The 22939-nt window shown below is 46.4% G+C and overlaps 1 protein-coding gene across 11 annotated transcripts; it reads right to left on the bottom strand.

Moving 5' to 3' along the window:
- Positions 1-5004: 5004 nt before the first annotated feature.
- LOC125739843 (la-related protein 4B-like) lies at positions 5005-18837 on the bottom strand. 11 transcript variants are annotated; one of them, XM_049010350.1, is made up of 18 exons: positions 18676-18837; positions 18025-18115; positions 16819-16987; positions 10205-10349; positions 9896-10033; positions 9684-9765; positions 9414-9550; positions 9112-9215; positions 8789-8899; positions 8655-8708; positions 8346-8552; positions 8140-8246; positions 7780-8010; positions 7536-7581; positions 7176-7313; positions 6920-7029; positions 6738-6837; positions 5005-6628 (listed from the first exon to the last, which is right to left on the bottom strand). In XM_049010350.1, the coding sequence occupies exons 3-18, from the start codon at positions 16891-16893 to the stop codon at positions 6476-6478; spliced, it is 1938 nt and encodes a 645-aa protein (XP_048866307.1). In that variant the 5' UTR covers positions 16894-16987; positions 18025-18115; positions 18676-18837; the 3' UTR covers positions 5005-6475. The 11 variants fall into 11 exon arrangements, with proteins under 11 accessions (XP_048866307.1, XP_048866311.1, XP_048866315.1 ...); XM_049010354.1 differs by lacking the exon at positions 18676-18837 and adding an exon at positions 18234-18349; XM_049010358.1 differs by lacking the exon at positions 18676-18837 and adding an exon at positions 18234-18349 and having other exon boundaries at positions 16819-16946.
- Between the last annotated feature and the right edge of the window lie 4102 nt (positions 18838-22939).

Raw genomic sequence — 22939 nt, 5'->3', positions numbered from 1 at the left:
GCGTATGTATCGTCATATTTACAAAATACTGCAAAATGACTAAGTCTAATTACTTTTTAAAATGTAGGAAAGCGTTTCAATCAAACGAATTACGTGGTATACAGCATTGTCTGTAAATCTTCACACATTAATTAAAAATCTACGGAAAATAAATCAATCATAGCTCTTATTATTAGTATTATTATTATTAAGTTATTCTTGCAAACATCGACTTTCACCCAAGTTTGATACCTTATTCTTTAAAATGACGATTTCCTATTACATGGTATGAAAACTTTCACTGGTACATTCGCAATATCCGTCTTCTGACTTGCAGGCCTAACCAAAAGGTTTCCGGTTCAAGTCACCGCCAGTTTGGTATGAACCATAACTCATAATCAATCAGTATATGTGGGCACGCTGTCCGTCAGAAGCCTTTACCTGTTGATCCATCGCATGTCAGGTTTCATATAAAAAGAACTGAGTCACGAATGAGGTCTGCATGTCGTGTGCTATTTGGCACAAGCGAATGTCTCTCCATCAGTTAACTGACCAGTCGTGTACTCTGGATTCACGATGGTGCGATGCGCAGGGCAGAAACAGAATCAGTCACTGTTAATGCCGGGATCCGGCCCGGGGCTCTCTCACTGTTGTCCATCCAAATAACAACTTTCTTCCTGAGCTCTGTTACCTCCAGTTGCATTCAGCGGGTGACCCACTTTCGGTAATTGCAAAAAAGGCACCGCGCTCAGCTCCAAGGCTGTAGTGTAGGGGAAAGGCTGGCTGCACCGATCGCAAACCGCCCTGGTACTAACTCGGGAAGGACCTGGGTCCGAACCTGGCCGTGGTCCCAGGTCTCACTGAGAGCATTTGCCGTATCTTCAAATGACATCACCTCGTTTCTGTATAATTACTTTGAAGCTTAAGGATGCCAACCGGATAACACATAAATGGATATGAGTCTTTCAGAAGCACTTTCGGGCGAAATTTAACATGATTTCGGGAATAAAGGCGGTATCCGAGCGCCAGTTCCTTTTGCACCGCGACGCACCGTCAGCTGCCGTTTCGACGCGTCCCGAAAAGCCCCTCACTGTCCCACAACATCCACTTCGGAAAAGCGCACTTCCTTTACGGTTGTTATATCGGCCAGTATAACAGCCCCGCTATGTTACCCATCCATCGCTGAACGCATGGATGCCACAAATAAGACTAAAGAGGTGAGAGAAACTTCGTTGTTGCTGTCCGGCGGTGATTAAATGAAGACGTATGCAGAAACTTACGAGATACTTCGCGCTGAAAACCTCAGGCACACGGGCGATAGACAGGGCCCGCATCGGCGGTGATTCTGACAAATATAACTAATATTTGCGTTGAAATTGTGTAGCCCATGTAATGGGGTCGAGCCAGACCGGGTCAAAGTGGGTCGTAATCAATGGGCCACACTGACACACGCAATCTCTCTCAGCGGGATTCCCTTATTTTGCCGGCCGCCTTTGTAACGTTTAGGGGGTTTCTGAGGATAACAGCCGAATGGCAGATGTAAACAGCGCGAGCCAGCGGATACTCACCCCGAACCCGGATTAAAATCAATTATATTACAGAAAGACATTTACCCGCAGTTCGGTTAAAATGTTTTAGAAGGGGGGGGCGCAGTGGTTAGCACTGTTGCCTCACACCTCTGTTCAAGTCTCCGCCTGGGTTACATGTGTGTGGAGTTTGCATGTTCTCCCCATGTCGTGGAGTTTCCTCCGGGTACTCCGGTTTTCCCCCACAGTCCAAAGACATGCTGAGGCTAATTGGAGTTGCTAAATTGCCCGTAGGTGTGCATGTTTGAGTGTGCCCTGCGATGGGCTGGCCCCCCATCCTGGGTTGTTCCCTGCCTCGTGCCCATTGCTTCCGGGATAGGCCCCGGACCCCCCGCGACCCAGTAGGATAAGCGGTTTGGAAAATGGATGGATGTTTTAGTAGGTGAAAGGCGGGTGTCCACAGCCAATTGTAGTCACGTAGAATTTCAAGCAAGACGCCGAGAAAGAGAGTGCATGCTGGTGTCAGATTAATGGATTTTGGCGCTCTCCGGAATTCTATCTGTGAAGACTGTGTGAGTGTCGCCGCCTAGCGTGGAAGTGCCATCATTACAGCTCCGCATTTGAGGATCACAGCGCCGGTGTTCTGACGAGTGAGACAGAAATACACTTGCTGTGAGCTGATATACTTGCGTCCGTACTGTGCGTCGTAATCTGTAATGTGTACTCCTTACCACCAGGGGTCAGTGTCGAGGCCGCAAACTAAATAAATGAATGAATACCTGTATCTTAAAGCCGTCATCTGTTATTACGAATAAACATGTCTTCACAAGAAATATTAATCTAATTATACTGAGATGACACCAGAGAAGAAAACGCAAATCGCGGAGATGGTATATTCGACTAATTAATAGATCTCGTTAGCAAAATGGGGAATTCTTTTCTCTGGTTTTGCCAATGAGAGATATTGACGAGGAAAAACAGCGGGAATATTTCCGAAAGTCTCATAAAGTGTTTGACGAATTGCTCCGTCGAATTCGCCCTCATATTGAACACAATCAAACTCACAGAGACCCAATAGGGAACGCTCAGCGACTGGTTGTCACCCTTCGGTTTCCCGCAACTGGGATGAGCTATAGAACTATAGCCCCCAGGTCTTAGTCGGTGATGAAGCTTTCCTACTGAAAGTGAATCTTATGCGGCCTTATCCAGGTAAGTGTGCATCATTCTATCGCTATTCTATCAACATTTTATATGATTTTATGCAATGTCACAGTGACTGAATTGTATTTGACAACTAGATAAAGCATGAAAAACATGATAGCATTTTGTTTTGAACAAAACTAACACATTGTTAGATTCTTTTTTCTTTGTTTTAGGGACTCTCACTCCAGACCAGAAGTGTATTATTACCATTCAAGAGCTAGGCGTGTAGTTGAAAATGCCTTTTATCATTTTATCTGCAAAATGGAGGGTGTTTGGAAAAGCTATGGAGTGTTCCATTGACATTGCTCAGGATATCACCAAAGCCTGTGTTGCTCTTCCCAATTTTCTCTGTGTGAGTGACCAGTTTGAAGGGCCAGGGTACATATCACACTCTTTGGTAGATGAGGGGGAAGTCCCTGGGGAATGGAGACAGGTGGTCCTGGGAGACTCAAACCTTACTGACCCGGGATGTCTCACTGCTGACCAAGCTACTAGAGTAGCTGCTGACATTGGAACCCGGTTCAAGGACTACTTTCTCACAGACGTAGGAAGTGTGCCCTTCCAAGATGCTGTACTCCATCGTGGTACATTATGCAAAGTTATAGTGAGAAAGAGAATCTGAATTTAAAAAAATGTTAATAAAGCATCGATAGACATACTTTTATTCAAATATCCATCCATCCATTTTCCAAACTGCTTATCCTACTGGGTTGCGGGGGGTCCGGAGCCTATCTCGGAAGCAATGGGCACGAGGCAGGGAACAACCCAGGATGGGGGGCCAGCCCATCGCAGTGCACACTCACACACCATTCACTCTCACAATTTAGCCCAATCAGCCTCAGCATGTTTTTGGACTGTGGGGGGAAACCGGAGAACCCGGGGGAAACCCCATGACGACATGGGGAGAACATGCAAACTCCACACACACGTGATTCAGGTGGAGACTTGAACCTGGGTCCCAGAGGTGTGAGGCAACAGTGCTGACCACTGCACCACCATGCCGCCTCTCATATATATCTGTGAGGGAAAAAAAAAAAAATATATATATATATATATATATATATATATAAAAATAAATATATATAAAATGTGTGTGTATATATATATAAAAATAAAAATAAATATATATAAAATGTGTGTGTATGTGTGTATATATATATATATATATATATATATATATAAATAAATATATATAAAATGTGTGTGTATGTGTATATATATATAAAAATAATATATAAAAATAAATAAAAGGTATATATACCTTAGCATCATGGTCTGGGAACTGCCAGGTAGTTGCCAAATGCAGTATATATGTTTTGTGCAGCCCGTGTTTCATGCTGTATTTCCGACAACCTCTGAAGGAGAGCAGCATCAACAGCATCCATCTCCTGGGACCCTTTTTCTTTTTGGCTTTTCTTGGAGGGTTAGGATCTGACAACCTTGATGAAGAAGCAGAATCAGGCGACGGTGGTGATGGTGAGATACTGACTGAAGGAGTGTTCGGTCTCGTAGGTTGATCAGCCTCTTTATCTGGTGTCTGGAAGCGCAAATATAAAACAACTGATCTAGTAGTAGATCTGGATAGGGGTGTCAAAAAAGTCAGATCATATATCAGATTATATCAGGTTATAATCTGTACCACCAATACCGCACCACCGATGGCTTGCTCAGGGGCTTTTGGACTTGGTAAACATGTTTACACACTACATTCTCTCAGACTTAACATTGCCTGACTAGATGTTTCTTTGGAAACGGTCAACCTTGACTTACCGTGTCAATACCAGGGAAATTAGTTTCTGTAGGTTTGTGGTTGATGTGACACTTCTTCCAGTCCAGACAGCAGATGATTGCTGGGCAAAACACCGGATCAGCAGGATCACCGCTTCGTTTCGCGGCTTTTTCCGCGCTCGATCATACCGGTCTCGCACTTTTCGCCACTTGTTTATACAAATTTCCGAATTAACATTCAGGATGTTTGAAATCTCTTGCCAACTATTACTACATGCTATTTTGTCACTGTGAAGAGGTTCTCGCAAAAAACGCAGGATACGGACCGCGGCTGTACGTACGTACATTGATAACAGCAAGTACATTTCTGCCTTAACTCGACAAAGTAGCTAAACTCATCAGAACACCGGCTCTGATCATTGGTGTATCAGATACCGCGTAAAACCTAATCATTAGCAACTCAAACGTTAACAGAAAAGCCCATCTCAGGCTGAATATGAATATCGAAATAAATCACACTGACTCTGAAACACCTCAGCAAGGTGCCAGACCCATCAAAAACTAGTCATTTGGTTTCCAAACAGATTTTTATTTCAAATTATTCGTTCCAAATTTTTACTGAAACAACCAGACCCAGTTCCAGCTTTCAGAAAACGGAATGCAACATTAAATGATTAAAAATAAAAGTCGAAAAACTAAAACAACCTACAAGAGGTAAACAAATTAATTTTAACACAAGTTCGACAACTGCAAATTCAATTTTGTACAAAATCATGTTACTTTAACATAACCCATTTATATTTTATTTACAACTGTACAAGCAAACTGCATTCTCCAAAGTCTATTTTAATACAGTATTGATAACCTGAAGATCTGTTATGCCTCAGTAAAACTGGAAAGACAAAAAATAAAATTACAAAAAAAAAAAGTTTTAGATTTCTCACCTACAAGGATGCAAATATAACATTGCATCCATTTGTCCCCTAAGGCAAATTAACTGGGGTTTAAAGCATTTTTTATTTTTTTTAAAAAAAAAAGAAAAAAGTTAAGGCAAAAGTTATTTTCAAGTTTAATTAAATTCAAGTTTTCAAACACTGGAGCAAAAAAAAAAAAAACTGCTGTATGAAGTATGTTTCTATTGTAAAAGGAAAGTTTACATTAATTCCTGTTACGGAATAGTAATATTAACAAATAACTTGGAAGCTGTGTTTAACTTAACTGACAAACCAGGTGCCTCCAAACAAGAAACGAATGTAGAGTTTATTAAGTGTCAGTATAAGAGCACACAGCAGTCCCTCTGTAAATTATACAGCTTCATCTTAATCCATATTTACAGTGATCAGACTAACAGAAACCAAACAAGATTCCCATAGGAGGTCAACCCTTTAAGATGCTGCAGGTTCATAAATACACAAGAAAATTTAAATGTCCTTGACAAAAAAAAAGAAAAAAGTAAACACAAAGGACTGCAGAGACAGTTTGAGCGGACTGTGGTTCAAATGCATTCCTTTGACACAGGATTCGGAAAAACCCCACCAGTTCTGAAATCAAGGTGTGAATCACCTGTGGTTTGATAGACTGGTAGACCAAGCCCCGCCCCATCACCTCAGCACCACCTAGGCCAAGACCACATAAAGAGGAAGGCCAAGATCCCCACCAGTGAATCCCGAACCTGCATTCTAGGACACAAGCCTTGCTATAACGATACCACCACCCAAATTGGAACGCTCCGGGGTATCTGAGGGACTGTGAATGGAAAAGGGCCTGGCGATCAGTAGGGGGAGCTGTTTACCAACATGAAATAACTGCAAGGCAGGAGGCGTTTTAATGACCACGGAGACCCAAAACTGACATGGGTTTCTCTTTAAAAACCAAAAAAACTAAGGTTCAGCTTTATCCTTAAAACATAAAAATATGGCTCACACGAGTCCGTAAACACCACAAATAAAAATAAGGAAAAGTGATGGCAAAGCGAGTCACCTGACCTGACAACACTTATTTCTGGGGGTTAAGAGCACAGCTGGAGGTCATGAAGGGTCTCAGAGGCCCACAGGCCCGGTGGTGGGTGGGCAGGAGGGGTCTTCAGCAGTGGGGGCAGCGCCATTGGCATCCCTGGGGGTCGGAGCCGGCGTCGGTGGGGGGAGCTCTGTCACCCTCTGACAGATCTCCGCATAGCTGGGCTTCTGCAGCTCCTGGGGTGAACAGACGGTGAGAAGAGACGTGACGTGCGTGCAGTGATCCCACCTGTGTCGCCCATAATGCCGTGCAGTTCACTGACCCAGGATCACGTGGCCCACTCACCGTGGCGGCACCGTTCACTTGAACCGATTTACTTGCGGAGGCAGGCGTTTGGCTCCCGGGGGCCCAGGGCCGCGTGTGCTTGGGCCCCCAGGATATTGGCCTGCCAGTGGGTAAACAGACACAAGCGTCATGCAAAGTCCGAGCTGCAATCATCACCACAGCGTGGCTAAGGTATCGCTCACCGTGGAGAACCAGGTGGTGTGGGGACGTCCTTTGGCGGAGGGGGGCTCTGGAGGGGCTCTTGGGGGGTCCCTGAGGGAACAGCGTCAGTGCTGCTGTCCTGGTTCTCATTCTGGAGAAACAATCACAGTAAAGGGGAGCGAGCATGTAGACCAATCCCCCCTTCCATAAATACCCCAGTAGGTTTCTGGCTGGGAGTCTGAGGGCAGGGGCCTGCTCAGCAAACCCCGCAGGACACCAGGGCACGGTGACACTCACTGCCGGAGCAGGGTTCCTGAGCACACCCACCCCGTCCACTGGGTATCCAGCAGCTCCTGGCAACGAGGGGAAGCTGGACAGGTCCAGCTGGAAGCTGGGGGCCTTCTGAGGCGGAACAATCAGCAGTGGGGACCCTCTCTGTGCAGAAGAGAATGGGAACCGAGCAGAAACCTGAACACCCTCCAGCATCCTCTGTGGAACTGAACTGCGGATTATTTGAAATACTATAGGTCTGGGGCCTGAGGCCCTGAGTGAAACCGGATTAATCTTCCATTCCGATCAGATTGGGGAGCCACTGAACTCTAAGCAGGCACTTGGTTCCCTGATGCCTTGGGCTGGCCCTGACAGTGTCACACTTACTGTAAACTTGTCATCCTTCTTCTTTTTGTGGCCAAAAGCAGTTTTCCTTCAAAAATAAAACACAGCACCATTACATACTAATCTGACAGTCTAACAGCTAAACGTCCATTAGCTAAAACAAATGCTAAAGATGCTATTTCACCCCACTAGGACTTCAATGCCCTCAGTTGATGACAGTGCATCCGTAACCATGACATGGAATAATAAATCCCACAACATCCTGACCTAACAGCCTGAAACATACCTTCCTCTGCCCAAACTTGGGGCGAAGTCGGCCCGGCCCGGTCCACCGTCCCTGCTGGGATACCCCACACCACCCGAGGCCCGTGTCCGGTTATGCCCCGGCGTGCGGGACAAGGGGCAGTGCAGGCCATTCATGACGCACTCAGTGGCGAAACTGAAGCGGGCGCGCCCTTCCAGGACCTCCGAGTCTGCATCGTGGGCTAAGGACCTTGGTGGTGGTCTTCCGTGGGTTCTGGAGCACGGGACAGAACCTGGATCAGGACCAGGGAGGCAGCTGGTGCCGATGCTAATGGCCACAAAAGGCCGCGTTTACACCTGGGCATGGTGCCAAAATCCGAACTCAGACCAGAGTGACTCTGACCTGGTCCTGGGGGAGTACTGCCTGGGGTGGGCCGGGCCAGCACAGGACTTGAACGCCGGGGGGGTTGTGAACCCATCCGTGTACTTAGGATTAGGAAATGGCGCCATCTGTGGGGACCAACAACAGGCAATTGATCTGCGAGACAGAAAAAAAAAACGCACCCCCCACCCCAATTTAAAAAGCACACTCGCTTTGGGGGTACTCACAAGGGCAGGGTCCAAGAAGCCAGGCACCCCTAGCCATGCCTGGGGGGCCACGACACCATACAGTGGGAACTGCTGGGGGGCGCCATAGAGCGGGGGTCCATAGAACGTTGTGTGCCCCCTCTGGGTGTCCCGGGGCCCCTCCAGAGGCCTGTAGCAGTTCTTTGGCAGGAAGGTGTTGATGGCAATGGCCTTAGCTTTCATCCTTGCCTGGGGGGAACAGAGAAATACAATTCAATATTATATATGAATATGAACTATTGCATGACATTTCATACAGATTCTGTAATGGCTGTGTGGCATGCTCATCACCTTCACGGGCCTCCCCTGGAAGTTCTTCACCTCCTCTCGAAGGTACTGATAGGCCTGGAGGAGAGCAGACGGTCAGCTGACTGTCCAGGTGGTCCGACGTGCTGTACCCCCCCACCCCCCAAACGATCCTTTACCCGCTGAGCATCTGCTTCCGATTCAAAGGTGATGAACCAACTGTCGTTGTAGGCGAATTCACAGCTAATGAACTTGGGCTGCTTCTCCCCCTTGAAAAGGGCCTCCACTTCCTGAAAAAGTCAGGAAGGAGAACAGGAGTGTGAATGAGGCACCGCCACCAGAGGGAATGATCTGTGGGGAGCAGCACTGAGATGGGTCTCCAGTTTTTTTTCAGTTTAGTACAGTATAAACAGCCACAACACTGACACTGAGATCTGGACCTAATCCAGATTTCCTGTGCCAACAGTACAGAAATCCCAAGACCTGTTCAGGTGAAGCTCACCTCCACTGGAGTGGACTCCGGGACCTCCCGCAGAATAACGATGCAGCGGTTCTGATTGGGCCGGACCTTCTCACCCTTCTCATCCACTTGGACCAGTGGCAGTGCTGCAGAAAACCAAGAAAGCATCGATCCAAACTGTCCTATCACTCCACCACAGTTCAGTTCCCTTCAGAACAACAGGCATACAGTGTGTAAAAATAAAAAAAAGTCTTTGTGCTGACCCATTGATAAGGCAGAACTGAAACCTGCAAACAGACTGATGCAAAATGCAAATGGATACACAGAGCTAGGGCGGAGCTTACAGCGCAAGACATTGGTGATGAGCTCCATGTCAGTGCTCAACTTCTTCACCTGCTCCAGGTTGGCGACCGTCACGATTGGCACATACTGGTCACTGTCCATCTGGGAGACCAGGTACATGTCACTAGCAAGATTCTCCCTACGGGGGGAGGGTCAGAATCAGCATGGAGCAGCATTTTCTAAGCAGATAAACACAATGATTGATGCATTCAATCAGATGTGGCAGCGCTCAACCAATCGGGGATCATGTGGTGTAAGGCAGGCGGCCTCACCGCGACAGGCAGAACTCCAGTGTGTCCCTCAGATGTTCTCTAAGGTCCTCCTGCTCATCCAGCTCACAGGAACCAAACTCTCCTGAAGGCAGGGAGGCAGGGGTCAACGAGATGGTCCATCTTAGGTAGCTTGAAGAACCACCTTCATCTCCATGCAGACTCCACACACATCTTAGTGGAGTTCAGAACCAAGGCCGGGAAAGAAAACTCACCGGCAGTCTGGACCCCTGTGTCCGTGCAGTCTGGACCCTCCAGGTCCATGGTGCCAGTGAACTCTGGACCACCAGGCTGGGACTCCTCCAGTTCCTGGTCTGGCTTGTCCTCGGCAGTGACATTGTGGACAGAGAACCCTAAATATAGAGGCACTGGGGCTCAGTACTACCCTGAAAATCTCTTAGGAGTACCATACAAAACAGGCAGCACCTCAGCCCACTGGCCTGGTGGAAAATGGAGGGGTGACAGAAGCATTACAGGTCATCGCTATCCTGCAAAGTGCAGTTACATAGAATAACCGTGCTTACCTTCCTCATGCAGGTCTGGACCAACAGCAGTTTCCTGCCATGTGTGAGGTGTACCGGGGTCATCAAATCCAGGAGCCCCGAGGTACGGCATGTGATTGGCCCATACCTCGGCGTTCGGGTTCAGGTCAGAAACCTTGACAGAACCCTGAAATGAATCCAAAACCCTTAAGAGCCACAAATATCACGTCGGAGCTCTACTCTGAGCACAAACGCTGAGCTAATGTCTTATGGCCTGTAATTTCCTGAATATTAGCAAAAGGATAATGCAGTAATAACACAAAATTAAATGTTGATTGATTAATTGATTAAGGTTAAGGTTACTTTAGTCATCAACAGCTTTATACATGTACAAAGTGTGATGAGACAATGTTTCCTCATGGCCCCGGTGCAACATGTAGTAACACTGAACATCACATACAACAGGGCAAAAAGGAGCAAACAGGCAACACAATAATGTGCAATGGGTGTGATCACATTACAGTGCACAACAATTTACAATGAACAATTTACACTGAACAGACGGAACAATAAATGGACAGAACAGTACACAACACTTCAGTATTATTTGAGTGGGGAGCCTTAGTGACTGAAATTGCACATGGTTATTATATTATATTAAATTGTATTGCACTGGTTACTACATTGTACAGAGTAAACATGAAAGTGCAGGTATGAGGTATTTCAGAAGAGCTATGATCTGAACCTAGTGTGTTCAGAGCCCTGATGGCTTGTGGAACGAAGCTGCTACAGTCTCGTGAAGGCAGAACTGTTTTAGGTCGTGGTAAAGAACAAGGCCCCATCTCACTGCCCGCCAGCCCTGCAAACTCCTATCAAACAAACCTAAGTGCACTGTCACCCTGTCACACAAACGGCAGACAGTCAATTGTAGCATGTGACAGATCAGCTGTCAGTTGCCGCACAGACACCAATCGGTGGTGCTTTTCACATCCTGACCCTTATTTTCTTTTCCTGTTGATAATTATTGCTCAAGCTTCTCTTATCTGGAAGAGCTACTGCGAATATCTTATAAAGGGCACTGGAGCGATGAGCTTCTCAGGAAATCTGAACTTCTAACCTGAAAATCCAGCCCCCTGTGTCAACCTTGATGTGGTTGCCAGGCAACTGATCCAATTCCAATGAGTCACCCCAGGCGGGGGTTGGGGGTCTGACAGCAATGTCCGTGACGTGTTTGCAAGTGCCATAGACCACAAACAGCTAAAGCGACATACACACAATGCCCTTTGTACCTTCCAGTTACAGCTGTTACTTCAGAGGAACTGCACATATCATTCATAACATGTTGCTCGTTTTCCTTGAACTGCAAGCAAAATTCCTTGTACAAAAAGCGACCACGTTCAAGCTACGTTCAGGACGGAAGGCAGAGAGTCAAGAATAGTCACGCTGAAGTGTCTTAGTTGACCACTGATCCCTATGAAAAAGTGCTACTCCTAATGTGAACATGCTCAATTGATTAACCAATCTGGGATGGCAATTAGCAGAGAAAAAGACAAAATATTTATGACAGGCTGTAAAATTAACCACAGAACACAGTTCAGATTAAGTCCACTCTAGTGACCATAAAAGTGCACTTACAGGTTGGTTGAAGGCAGCCCGCCAACCCCAGGTACAAGTGCTGTTAGGTTCTGGCAGGCCGTAAGGGTTGGGGCCCATGAAACCCACAGCGCTGTCCATGTCCACTGGCATAAGCAACGGCCCAGGTTTCACAGACCTCTGGGCACCACCATTCAGCGACCTAGACCTCCATGCAGACTGAGGGGGATATTCTCTAAGCTTTCCATCCTGGAACAGATCCTCCCATGGCGTGAGGTAAAGAGGGAGATCCCCTTCCTCAACCACGTCAGATTTTCCCAACAAGTTCGAAACCATGTTCAGCATTCCCACCTCTCTGTCCCCTTCCGTCTCATCCATGGAATCCCTGACCTTTCCTGGTTGAACTGCATCAGACGCCTTCATAGCCTGGAAGTAAATTTCGTAGGAAGGTGTAGAGGCATAGATGTCGACCTGATCGAATTCCACATTCACTGCCGCTATGCTTTCATCCTGCAGATCCGTGTTCTTGAACGCTTGTGCCACACTGCCCTCCGCTGGCCACTGGAGTTCAGCATACGACTCGCCGTGTGGGGTGACCAAAAACGCGTTCTGACCACAGTCGGGTGAGACCTGGTCTGGCCAGAAATTTGCCAGCAGAGGAACGTAGTGGCAGTCAGATACTGTGGGAGGTGCATCATGACTATGGATAAAATCCCTGTTATCATTAGAGCCATGTGCAGCCTGGCCCTGACTGCTAATATGAGGGTGCTTACAATCTTCTTGGATGTCCTTTGGGTCACAGTTCATTGTCAAAACGCTCTGCAGTGTTATAGACTCCACTGATTCTCCTGGCCACAGTTCAGAGTCCTTGAGTTCTGTCTGTGAACTTCCTAAATTGCTCAAAGGGAGATGTGTATCCAACAGACTAACCTGACCACAAGGCCAAGTACTCTCACCAACATGAGGCTGCACTGGGATTCCTGCCTGATTTCCAGAATCTCTGGATGCAGCAGGCAAATACTCACCCTTTTGGATCCATTCTCTGCAATCAACCTGATCTGGTAACAATCTATGTAACTCTGAAACATCCTCAGTGCTGCAGAAAACTTGTGTGGCTTGAACTCCTGCCTCCCCAATCTGATTTAGGGGACCCTGTGACCTGGAATCTAAACTCTGATTATAAACATCTGCAGGATCAGAGTCGTCAACTCGATCTAATATTCCACAGACAGCCACACAGTCCGAGGCGTCTTGTCCTTCACCGAGATAAGAACTCGAGAGATCTGTAGTAGCCACAGAACTGAGGCTACTAGTTCCACCCTCACTTCCAAGATTAATCTTTACGGTGTCATTCTTGTCAGCAAGTGCTGCACAGATGCCCTTTTCACAGCAGGCTGCTCTCGTGGATGACGATAAACAGAGTGAGTGCGTGTCCCCAGTTATTATTTCTGACTGGACAGGCTGATCTCCTGTGTCAGAGGGATCACACCAAATTGAATGATTTGCTGCAGGTGTCGTCAGCAGTGGTTCTGAGGAACAGTGCACTTCACAGATATGAGGCCAGTTTCCAGATGTGTCCAACTCCCGATGTGTCTGACACTGTGCCACAGCACTTGGTGTCCTGACTGTGTGATTCCAGTGTACATCCAGAGATCCATTTTTACATTCTGCCGTTGGCAAATGTCCTACAGATGGTTGAGCCTTCAGACCAGATGCTGTTTCAATGGAAGCAGGCTCTTCCTGCAGCCAAGTCTTACTCACACCAGGGTCTTTGACCAGCCTCTCATGCTGCATCTGCTCTTGGTCTGACTCTTTCCTTGTCAAAACGTATGTGCCCCCCATGGCCATTATACTGCTTTCTACAGCTCTCCTGCCACGAAAGTCATTCAGCACAGGTTTGATGACAAAATCACCAGGATGCTCCAGATTTTCCGGCGGTGCTGCCATTTCTGACAGCTGACCTGTACTCACAAGCTGGATAAAATGCCTGTTTGTACCACCTGAGCTTTCGTGTTTAGGTTCAAACTCAACAAGCCCCACCTTTTGGAAATTCTCACCCATGTTTTCGCCAGCCAACTCATACGTGGCAACAGGAGGAACCAATGGATTTACAGAACACTCACTGCTTCTGCTAAAGGCGGCCTGCTGACTGGTTGCTTCAAATGTGTGAGTGGTAGAATTAATAATGTCAGCAGTAGCCTCACAGTGGAAGTCATTTGACCTCTGACCTTGTTCCCTTATGGACACATGATGGGAACAGTCACCACTTAATTGGATGATATCCACATTGAGAGACATATCATTTGAAAACACCTCAGCCTTTAAAGGAAGAACACAGGAAACCAAGGTGGACTTGTCTACATGCTCTTCTCCACATTCCCACAGAGAAGGCACAGAGGGGTGACAGGTGACAAGAAAATCTTCAGCTTCAGTTTCTGAGCACTTTGTGAAACGCCTGCCCCTTTCACTTTCGAGGAAATCCTTGCGCCCTCTACTCAGATGAGATGGAGCTGAAATTCCAGAAGCTTGGCTCAGAGATGTTGTTTCACCACACGGTCTATTCCCCACAACAGCTGAGGAACTTGTCTTCAGAAGAATTCCCGACGGCACAGGGGAACATACCCCGCTCTCATTTTCCATGTCTTTGATATCAATAGAACAGATGCTATAGAAATTCTGAGTCCTGGTTTTCAGTTTGTGCCCCAAGGCAGACACTAGATGTGACTCACGGTCCCCTGTGAACATGCTCCTACCTGAAACCAGGGCCTCCTTAACTTGAGAGTCCTCAGTCTTCGACGTGGAAACACTTTCCTCTCCCGGTTTGTTAGCACCCACAGACAGCTGCATGTTCTCTGTGGACATGGCAGCATTTTCTTTACAGTTTCCATCAACAACTGCTCTGCCATAAGAGGAAGCACAATGGCTTCCAGAGCCCCTTGATGTTTCTGGTGATCTTCTGCTCAGAGATTTTGAATGTCCTCCCGTGGAAGAAACGCTAAGGCGACCGCGTCCCTCTATCTCCACATTCCCAGTTTGAGCTTCAAGCTTCATCCCTCTTGCCATGTTTCCCATCATTTCCTCCTTGTCTCTGCTGGTGGAGCTAGACATCTCTTCCACGCTGGGTTTCTCGCTAGTGTGCTTGGAGCTCTCCTTGGGGCGTTGGCTTCCTTCTCCAGCAGCAGAACATTTCACTACTTGCTTATTAATAGCCCCTTTCGGCGTCCCGTGATCTTGGACAGGCGATTCCCAAAATACGCTACGGCCCCACACGTGCTGTACGAAGTCCTTCTCCGCAGCGCGGGCCGACTTTCCGTTCCTGCTGACCCATCCCGCGGACCTCTCTTCATGCTCCCACACCACCTCCTTCGCTGAATCCTCCTGGAGGGACGCGTGGAGGAGACTCGTCCGTTCAGTGGTCACATTTGGGTTTAGCTCTTTACTGAAGCAGCAGCCCATGTCAGCAGCACCCCAAACCCCTACACTCTCACCTCACAGTGGCCAGACGGCAAGGCAAGGCAGAATGAGCCTCACCACTAACTGGGCTGGGAGAAAGTCCCCTGGGGGGCCTAAAATAGCACATTAAAATCTGTGTGAAGGACACACTTGCTCTTGTCATTCATTCAAGACCACTATCCCCCCCCCCGCGGGACGCATGTGTGTCGTATGAATGGCACTTAGGGACCCTCTGGTTTGAGCCAGACCTAGGGGGAGCCGTGGGATACGATTCAGCTGTGGAGCTGAGCTTTACAGAACAGCATGGAGCAGTGAGGCTCTAGAGGCATCTACAAAACATGACACTGTGTGGCGCAAGGGGATTTTAAAAAGCAGAATAAGAATAAGAGGATCCACTTCTATAGAGACCAAAGGAACTGCTCTGTCCTGAAGGGACTGGCCTCACGCTTCCCAAAAGCCCAAAAGGTAAAATGAGGCGAAAACTCACAGCGTCTCACTGTGGCTCTGAATGACATTACAAGCGACGTGCTCAGTTAGGGGTGGGCGCTACACTGGTGTGATTGTGCACCACCATATGGATCTGCAATACACTGGTATCACCAGGAGATTAACAGTATAATTATACAACAGCGTATTTATAAAAAATATTAAGGCTTTTTATTTTCTTTAAAGCTTCAGTTGTAATCTGAATACTTGTCCTTATATAGTCTGTTCATCTGCGTTCATCTGTGTTTTATGAATTTTCTATTAAACACAATCTGATGCCATATTGCGATAAATTCACAAACTCAACATTTTGTGTAATTATACACCTTAAACAAAATAACTTGGTTACATATAGATATTATAGTAGCAAATTAAAAAGTACAACATATTTGCTAAATCATCATATATATATGCAAGGTGCGTAGTAAAAGGCACAATTGCCCAATTTACACTAGTACTGCTGTTCCCACTTCCCACACCAATGAACGTCAACTGTATGAAGTAGTGTTATTTTTTTAGGGTTGCCAACTCTGATGCATCAGGCATGACATGATTTCAGACTCAAGCTCACTCAAGAAATCTTACAGCAAATATATATTATTCCACTATGAACCTAAAATTAGTGATATTAAAAGTGCTGGGGTAGTTTGCAAACCCTTCAGATTATTTACAAGGTAATAAATCTGTTACATGCATGTAAATGCATGTGCATGTGTGTGCAGACTTGTCTCAAATTGAAAATCTCACTCCAGCCAGCTGACCAAACTTGTCAATCCTCCATTTACTTGACATTAACTGTAAAATGCACTTTTCAGGTGAAAAAGGCTTGTCATTCTCTTTGCATTGTTACTCAGATAATTATAAAACAAATGAGAAAATGTCACCAATATCACTCTTTATATTTATTGAAATAAGGTCTGCTGCCTGACATGACCAAAGATCGGAACACATAAAGCACACATTACGTAGAGCTCCAAACACCACAGAGGGTGTACGTCACATCGAGCCAGGTAAGGCAGGGTAACCACAGCAGCACGCCTTTCCTGAGTCACATCACCACCCCCCCTCCCATTAACGGTGGGGGGGCCCCAGCGATACAGCGAGGAAATCGGCCGGCCTCCTACCGGGTGACAGATCTCAGAGGCTTCCTGGACACGCTGTGGCTCAGCTATGACTTCGGCGTCCCGGTCAGAAGTCATGAGCCTATCGCAGGCGGGAGCCCCAGGGAGAAACCTCGCTGGTCCCAGGAGAGCTGTGGACGGATGGGGCTGGTGAGACTGCGTCGGCTTCCTCCTGTACACAAGACAGTGATTGGTACACAGGCACAAACACCCTCTTCAGGGGGGTGGGGGCAACATAATTAAACAATAAAACATAACACCTATGGGGGGGGAGGTCACATTCTTTTCCTATACAGTTAATGGCTTCCCACCCATAAATAGACACCAAGTCATGTTTCATCTACTTTAAAAACAGCACATGGCTAATTCACCGTCTCTTGGTATCTTCAAACCTACATTTCTCATTAGAAGCTTCTGTTCTGCCGATTGTGTTCATACAATACTTCAGGAAGCTTTCCCCAGCAGCTAGACTAGTGTGAACTTTCAGAACCTGGGACAGGTTTGTAAATTGCACTGAAAATCAGACACTGCAACCAACATAAAACAAAAGACTTGATGCAGGCCCCCACATACAATCAGACACCTGTACATAACAGTGAATTTAACCCTCCCCGGTCCACCTTTCTGTAAGCAGTCACACTATGACATATTCACTGTTTAAGTGTTTATAAAGAGGTGTGGTTGATAGCTAAGGACATGAATAACTACAGAACTATATGCGTTAACGTTATCTGATTTATTATTATTAACAGCGGCAGATTAATCATTGAATATGTCGATGAACCTTGTTACTAGTGGCCCAGGTGACTGAGATGCTCTGAATTTGTAGCAACTCGAAGATGCAGCAGGTTGCAGGTGCGGTAAACAGTGACATAACGCAGGTATTCATTGTGGGGAAGGTGGAAGGTTCAGGCTGCACGCCTTAACACTTAGCACAGCGCAGGGTGGAAGATGGCGACCTTCGTGCGCCTACATTACGCTTTGGAAATGCAGCTTCATTCAGTTCCGCGCCGTTTTCTGAATTGACATTCTAGACACCGCTTATAGTAAAGTACCGGGAAAGCCAAAGCGGAACACGCTTCTGCTCGCATCCCAGCTCGCGTCTGCACGTTTACTGGAGCACTATCGCCGGCCGAAACGTTACCGGAGACCCACCCGTCCGCAGATCGGACCGCAGACCCGTCCGGCGCACCGTGGCCATCCGCTCACCTGTGGACCTGTGGCGCTGGATGTGGACGGCGGGCTGCTGCGCTCCGGGGCGGCTGTCCCCCTCCTCCACACCACACACCCGCGCTACGACCTGCAGCCAAACGCAAGCGAAGTTTTTACTAAATCGCCGGTAGATGATATAAAATGTTTTAAGTGCAACCACCCCGTTCCCTAGGCGACCAGGCACCGGAAAGCGTGCGCTTCTTCACCTAGTCCAGCTTCGGAGAATAGCGTGTGATATTTTATTTATACCGCTCGGTGTTCCACTGCCCTCCCCTACTTTCAGCTCCAGCACTCCGCCTGGTACGAGCAGCGCAGCGGGGAGGAGACTGCGGCCCTCCTATCCCGGGAGAGCCGGCGCCCCGCCCACCCAACGAGGGCGCTGCCATCCTCCTATCCCGGGCGAGCCGACGCCCCGCCCACCCAACGAGGGCGCTGCCATCCTCCTATCCCGGGCGAACCGGCGCCCCGCCCACTCGGCGAGAGGTCAAGCTCTGACCCAGACCTGCTGGAGAGCTGGCGGACCCGCTTCCGAAGTGAGTTTCTGGAGTGATCTCTGGGTAAACATTAACTATAAATAAACTGTATTTAAATACACTGGAGTTCAGAAGCATTTATTTGACTGGCTCACTATCCATTATCTGTACATACTGGATGCAGGTCCTAATTCCTGTCCTTTATTTCCCAGTAAATTCGGTCCGGGCACTGGTTCCGTTCCTGGGGGGGGCTATACGCTGGGATCTCTCGCTTGTGCGGGACAGCTTCGACAGTATTGCTGCGCGGCTTAAAGTCAACTGGACAAATAGGAAAATTCAAAAATACACAAGTGAAGTGAGCGCGTGTCTCGGGAAGCGTTCCTCCCTGCCGTAACCCAAAAATCACGTGTGAGGAGCAGGACCTGGCGCCTCTCGCGAGGCATCTTCCAGGAAACACTGGGAATGCGCGTTATTGTCCAAAAACAAATAGTCTTTCGCATTTTTAGATGAAGTTTTGCTTACTGTCGGGTTCATAAATATACGATGATAGGAAATGAGGGGGAAAAAAAAGCGGCTTTGCGGTTCTGCTCACTTGCCGTTTCCATTCAGGTCGTGCCTGTCTGTCTGCCCATCACCGCCTCTGCACTTCCTTCAGTTTACCAGCAGACGTCTGGCCACGAAGTCGAGATAACGCTGGACATCGAGACCTCTTAATCAATTTCTCCAAGCACCAAAGTCTTCGTCTAGGCTGTATTCCAATCCCATACATGTTATTAGTTCTTTATAGAACGTTGTGGGCAATAAAGTTTTGATGTTTTTTCTTCTGTTTGCTTTCTTATTCCTTTAAACTTGAAATTCAAATGAGCAGAATTATAACATTTATTTCTAATCCAGTTGTATTTGTGACCTGCCTGTATTTAATTCATACATCTTTGAATATTCATAATAAATTTAACGTATATTATTCGGATTTTATACGTCATAATTTTTTTTTTTAAAGTATCACTTAAAAAATTCTAAAACAACTATACCGGCCTTCAACTCATGTTGAAAAAATCGTGAATACGAGATAAGAGCACATGAACGCCACTACGAAGTGATATTTACCGGTGGGAAACTCGGATTTTCTTTAAGCCCCGAGATGGGTGCGTGTCATACAACAATCGTGGCGGAGGCAATGGATAGCTCCACTATGAAAGGCGTCATGGCAAAACTGAATTGTGTTTAATGGTGAGTAGATTGTTATTAAACGGTGTGCCGTGAAAAATATGTTTTTGTCTCACTATTTGATATATGTAGCTGGTCAGCTACCTGTTGTTTGAGCAAGGGATTGTGAAAAGTTCTATTAACACTAACAAATGCGTTTTGTAGTTGGAGGAACGAAATATACAGCAAAACAAAAAGTTGGTTCCTTGTCGCCTCCATTTTGCTCCGACTCCACCTGAACACGCGTCATGTCGTAATTACGATTTTCCAACTTTCTAGTCGGGTCTTCCGAGTAGGACTTGAAAGCAGCCAGTATCCGTTCTACTTCATTCAAATTACAAGGGATACCGATGATCTTTTGAACATCTTTTCGCTTTAAGCAGCTTCCCTGCTGTTTTTTTACGTCCACCAGAGGGAGACTTTGGTACATTCAGGCTTTGGTCTGTCGCTATAGTATAAAAAGGCACCAGGTGGTAGATCAGAACTGCCGCACGTGTGGTTCAGACCAGGTCATATATCTATCTATCTGACTGTCTGTCCGTCCGTCTGTCCGTTTACAGCCCAGTCTTCTTTTATGGCCCATGTTTGTCCACATTGTCTTCCAAACTACCATATACTGCCCATACATGCCAGTAATCCCAAACCTCCTGCATTTTCGCTGACCATTTTCAGCATAATTTTCTGGCTTCCTCTCATGTCAGATAAACTTGACGAAGAGCAGGACTGAACATGTGTCCCACCTTGAATAGGTGATTGACAGTATGTGACAGGCAACCAGACATCTTGGGGACACTTTACACCACCCCGCACCCCCCATTAGGGAGCACATCTGAGTCACACACACAGCATTTTTATTTATTATGTTTCTCCAGTATATTTAATCTCCCTGATTGTCTGGGAAACGTCACCAGTCACATGACCTGAGACGCAGTCTGAATCAGGGTTTCTCTTGAAAGCTTTTTAGCATTCATGAGTGTTCCAGAAGGCAGGTGTTGCTGTGGCAACTGCCGTCCCAGGTCACGGGGCTGCAGCAGCTGATTTTCATTGGCCAAGGAGCATCATAAACCAGTCATTGAGACCGGCTACAGCTGAGAGAGATGTGAATTGATTTTTGTCAAAAGCTTCTTGTCATACAATTGTCTAACTTCAGAGCCTCCATGTGAGAGGGACCATCATACATTTCCAGGACAGGTGATAAGCTAAGAACTTAATCCAGTAAAAAATAAATGGAACATTTAATGAGGGTTTCAGGTGGTTTGTGTGAATCAAGGCGGGTAAATTGTTGGCCAATGGGACGTAATCCTGTTCCTTCCTAAAGTCCTTGGCATCCTCCTTATATCATTACCCATAACCCTCTGCAGCGTGCATGCTCTATCTTATTGTGTTGACCATGAGTCAGGCTGGCAGGGGTCCTGGTCAGACTGAAACCAGACACAGGTTCATGTGGGGGTGTAATAGTGAAACCAGCCCTGAGATCAAACGGAAACTGAAGCGATGAAGCAGAATGCATTTCTGGAATAGGACGCCTTTGTTCTGGAAAATCCCACTTCTTTGTGGTTTATTTGTTGTGGTGGTGAGCTCAGTACCGGCTGCCTCGAACATAGACACCTTTCCTGAAGCAGGAGTGGGGAAATGAACCATGTGATTCCCCTTAATTAACGTGTTTGCATGGAGGTACCTGATGAGGTGGTGAGGAGTTCCCGGGGTGTCCCCATCAAACACACAGCTTACTCTCTTCGTCTCCTTTGTTTGAGGGGTTAAAAAGAAAACAAAAATGTTTCCCCATTTGTAGTCCTATGTCAGAGTCTGTTTTTCAGTTTTGCTGCTTTGAAGTAACTGATAATTAAAACAGAACTCAGTGGGAAATTCCTGTAAGGATAGGAATGGAAACATGAGTCTATGTGTGTGTGTGTGTGTGTGTGTGTGTGTGTGTGTGTCTATCTGTCTGTCTCAAACCTGACTGCAGTGACAAGCAGCACGGGGTATAGTCATGCTTACAGTACAGTACACAAACCTAACCCTGTGCTATGCCAGGATGCCCATTTAAACTGAATTACAATTAGACTGCCCCCTATTGTCTGCCACAGGAGGATATTTTTGGTTAAGTTATATTAAATGTGTCGGTGTAGAAATGTCACATTCTGATTAACTGGTGATGTTATTGTTTCTGTCTTACTGTGTATGCTGGTTCAAATTCTTTACGGCATGGTGGATGGTACCCGTTCATTATTCTTATTCTAATTAAAAACTTATTCAAAATTTAAGGTCTTGAATTGTGTCACCGGCTTGTACTGCTGAGTACTTGCCCCTTTTACACTACGGTTGAAAATGCCACCCTTTAGAGTCCTTTCTTGAATTTTACCAAGGGGAACATGCCACCAATTGGCACATTTTGCTAGTTGAGCACCCATCCCTCAAAAAGTCACTGCAGCATCCTGTGAGTTGCATGCACAGGGTTGTTGTGTGCCCCTGTTAACTTGTTTACTCTGAATAGATGAGAAAGGGCAGAGCTGAGACCCAGTTTTCTATCACTCAGCTGCAGAAGATGATTTGGCAATCTGGTGCGGGTCAGCCAGGGGTGGACTAGGAGGCTTGTCCAGGTCGAGAATCCAAAGCCAAACCACCATAAACGAAACAATGTTGGTTCAAATGGAAACAGAAAAGAAACAGAATATTATACAGCGGACACCAATTTAGAGTTAAAATTGTTTAAAAATCAATAGATAAAGTTTTTTGACACTCACACAGTCACGCCTAGCATGCCAGCTGTTCCTAGGTGTCCTCCTTTTAGCCCCGCCTTTGTCCCACCCCCCTTCTTGCCCGCTCAACATCTTTTCATAGCCATCGTCCTTTATGAGCCTCGGTCTTCCTTTGTAGAGGCATGCTGGTGGTCTTTGGCAAAGCCGGTTTAGCTGGAATTAATTTTTAGAGGATATCATAAATGCAATTCCAACTAGTTAGAATGGAAATTCTAGATATCATAAATTCAATTGTAACTAGTTATAATGTGTATTTCTGATATGAGAAATTTGACTTTAATTAGATAAAATGCATACTATTGATATTGAAAATACAATTTTAACTACAGTTAATATGCAATATCTAGACATCAGAAATTCTATTTTAGTTAGTGAGATTTCTGATTTATCTCAGTGGGTGATTGAACTTAAACTAGTGAAACTGCCAATTTTTGATATCAGGAACTCAGTTGTAACTAGTTAAAATTCCGTTTT

Source organism: Brienomyrus brachyistius, chromosome 4 (assembly GCF_023856365.1).
Source record: "Brienomyrus brachyistius isolate T26 chromosome 4, BBRACH_0.4, whole genome shotgun sequence".
Classification (NCBI taxonomy): Eukaryota; Metazoa; Chordata; class Actinopteri; order Osteoglossiformes; family Mormyridae; genus Brienomyrus; species Brienomyrus brachyistius.
The sequence above is the reverse complement of the archived record's forward strand: the minus strand, read 5'-3'. Positions and strand labels throughout refer to the sequence as shown.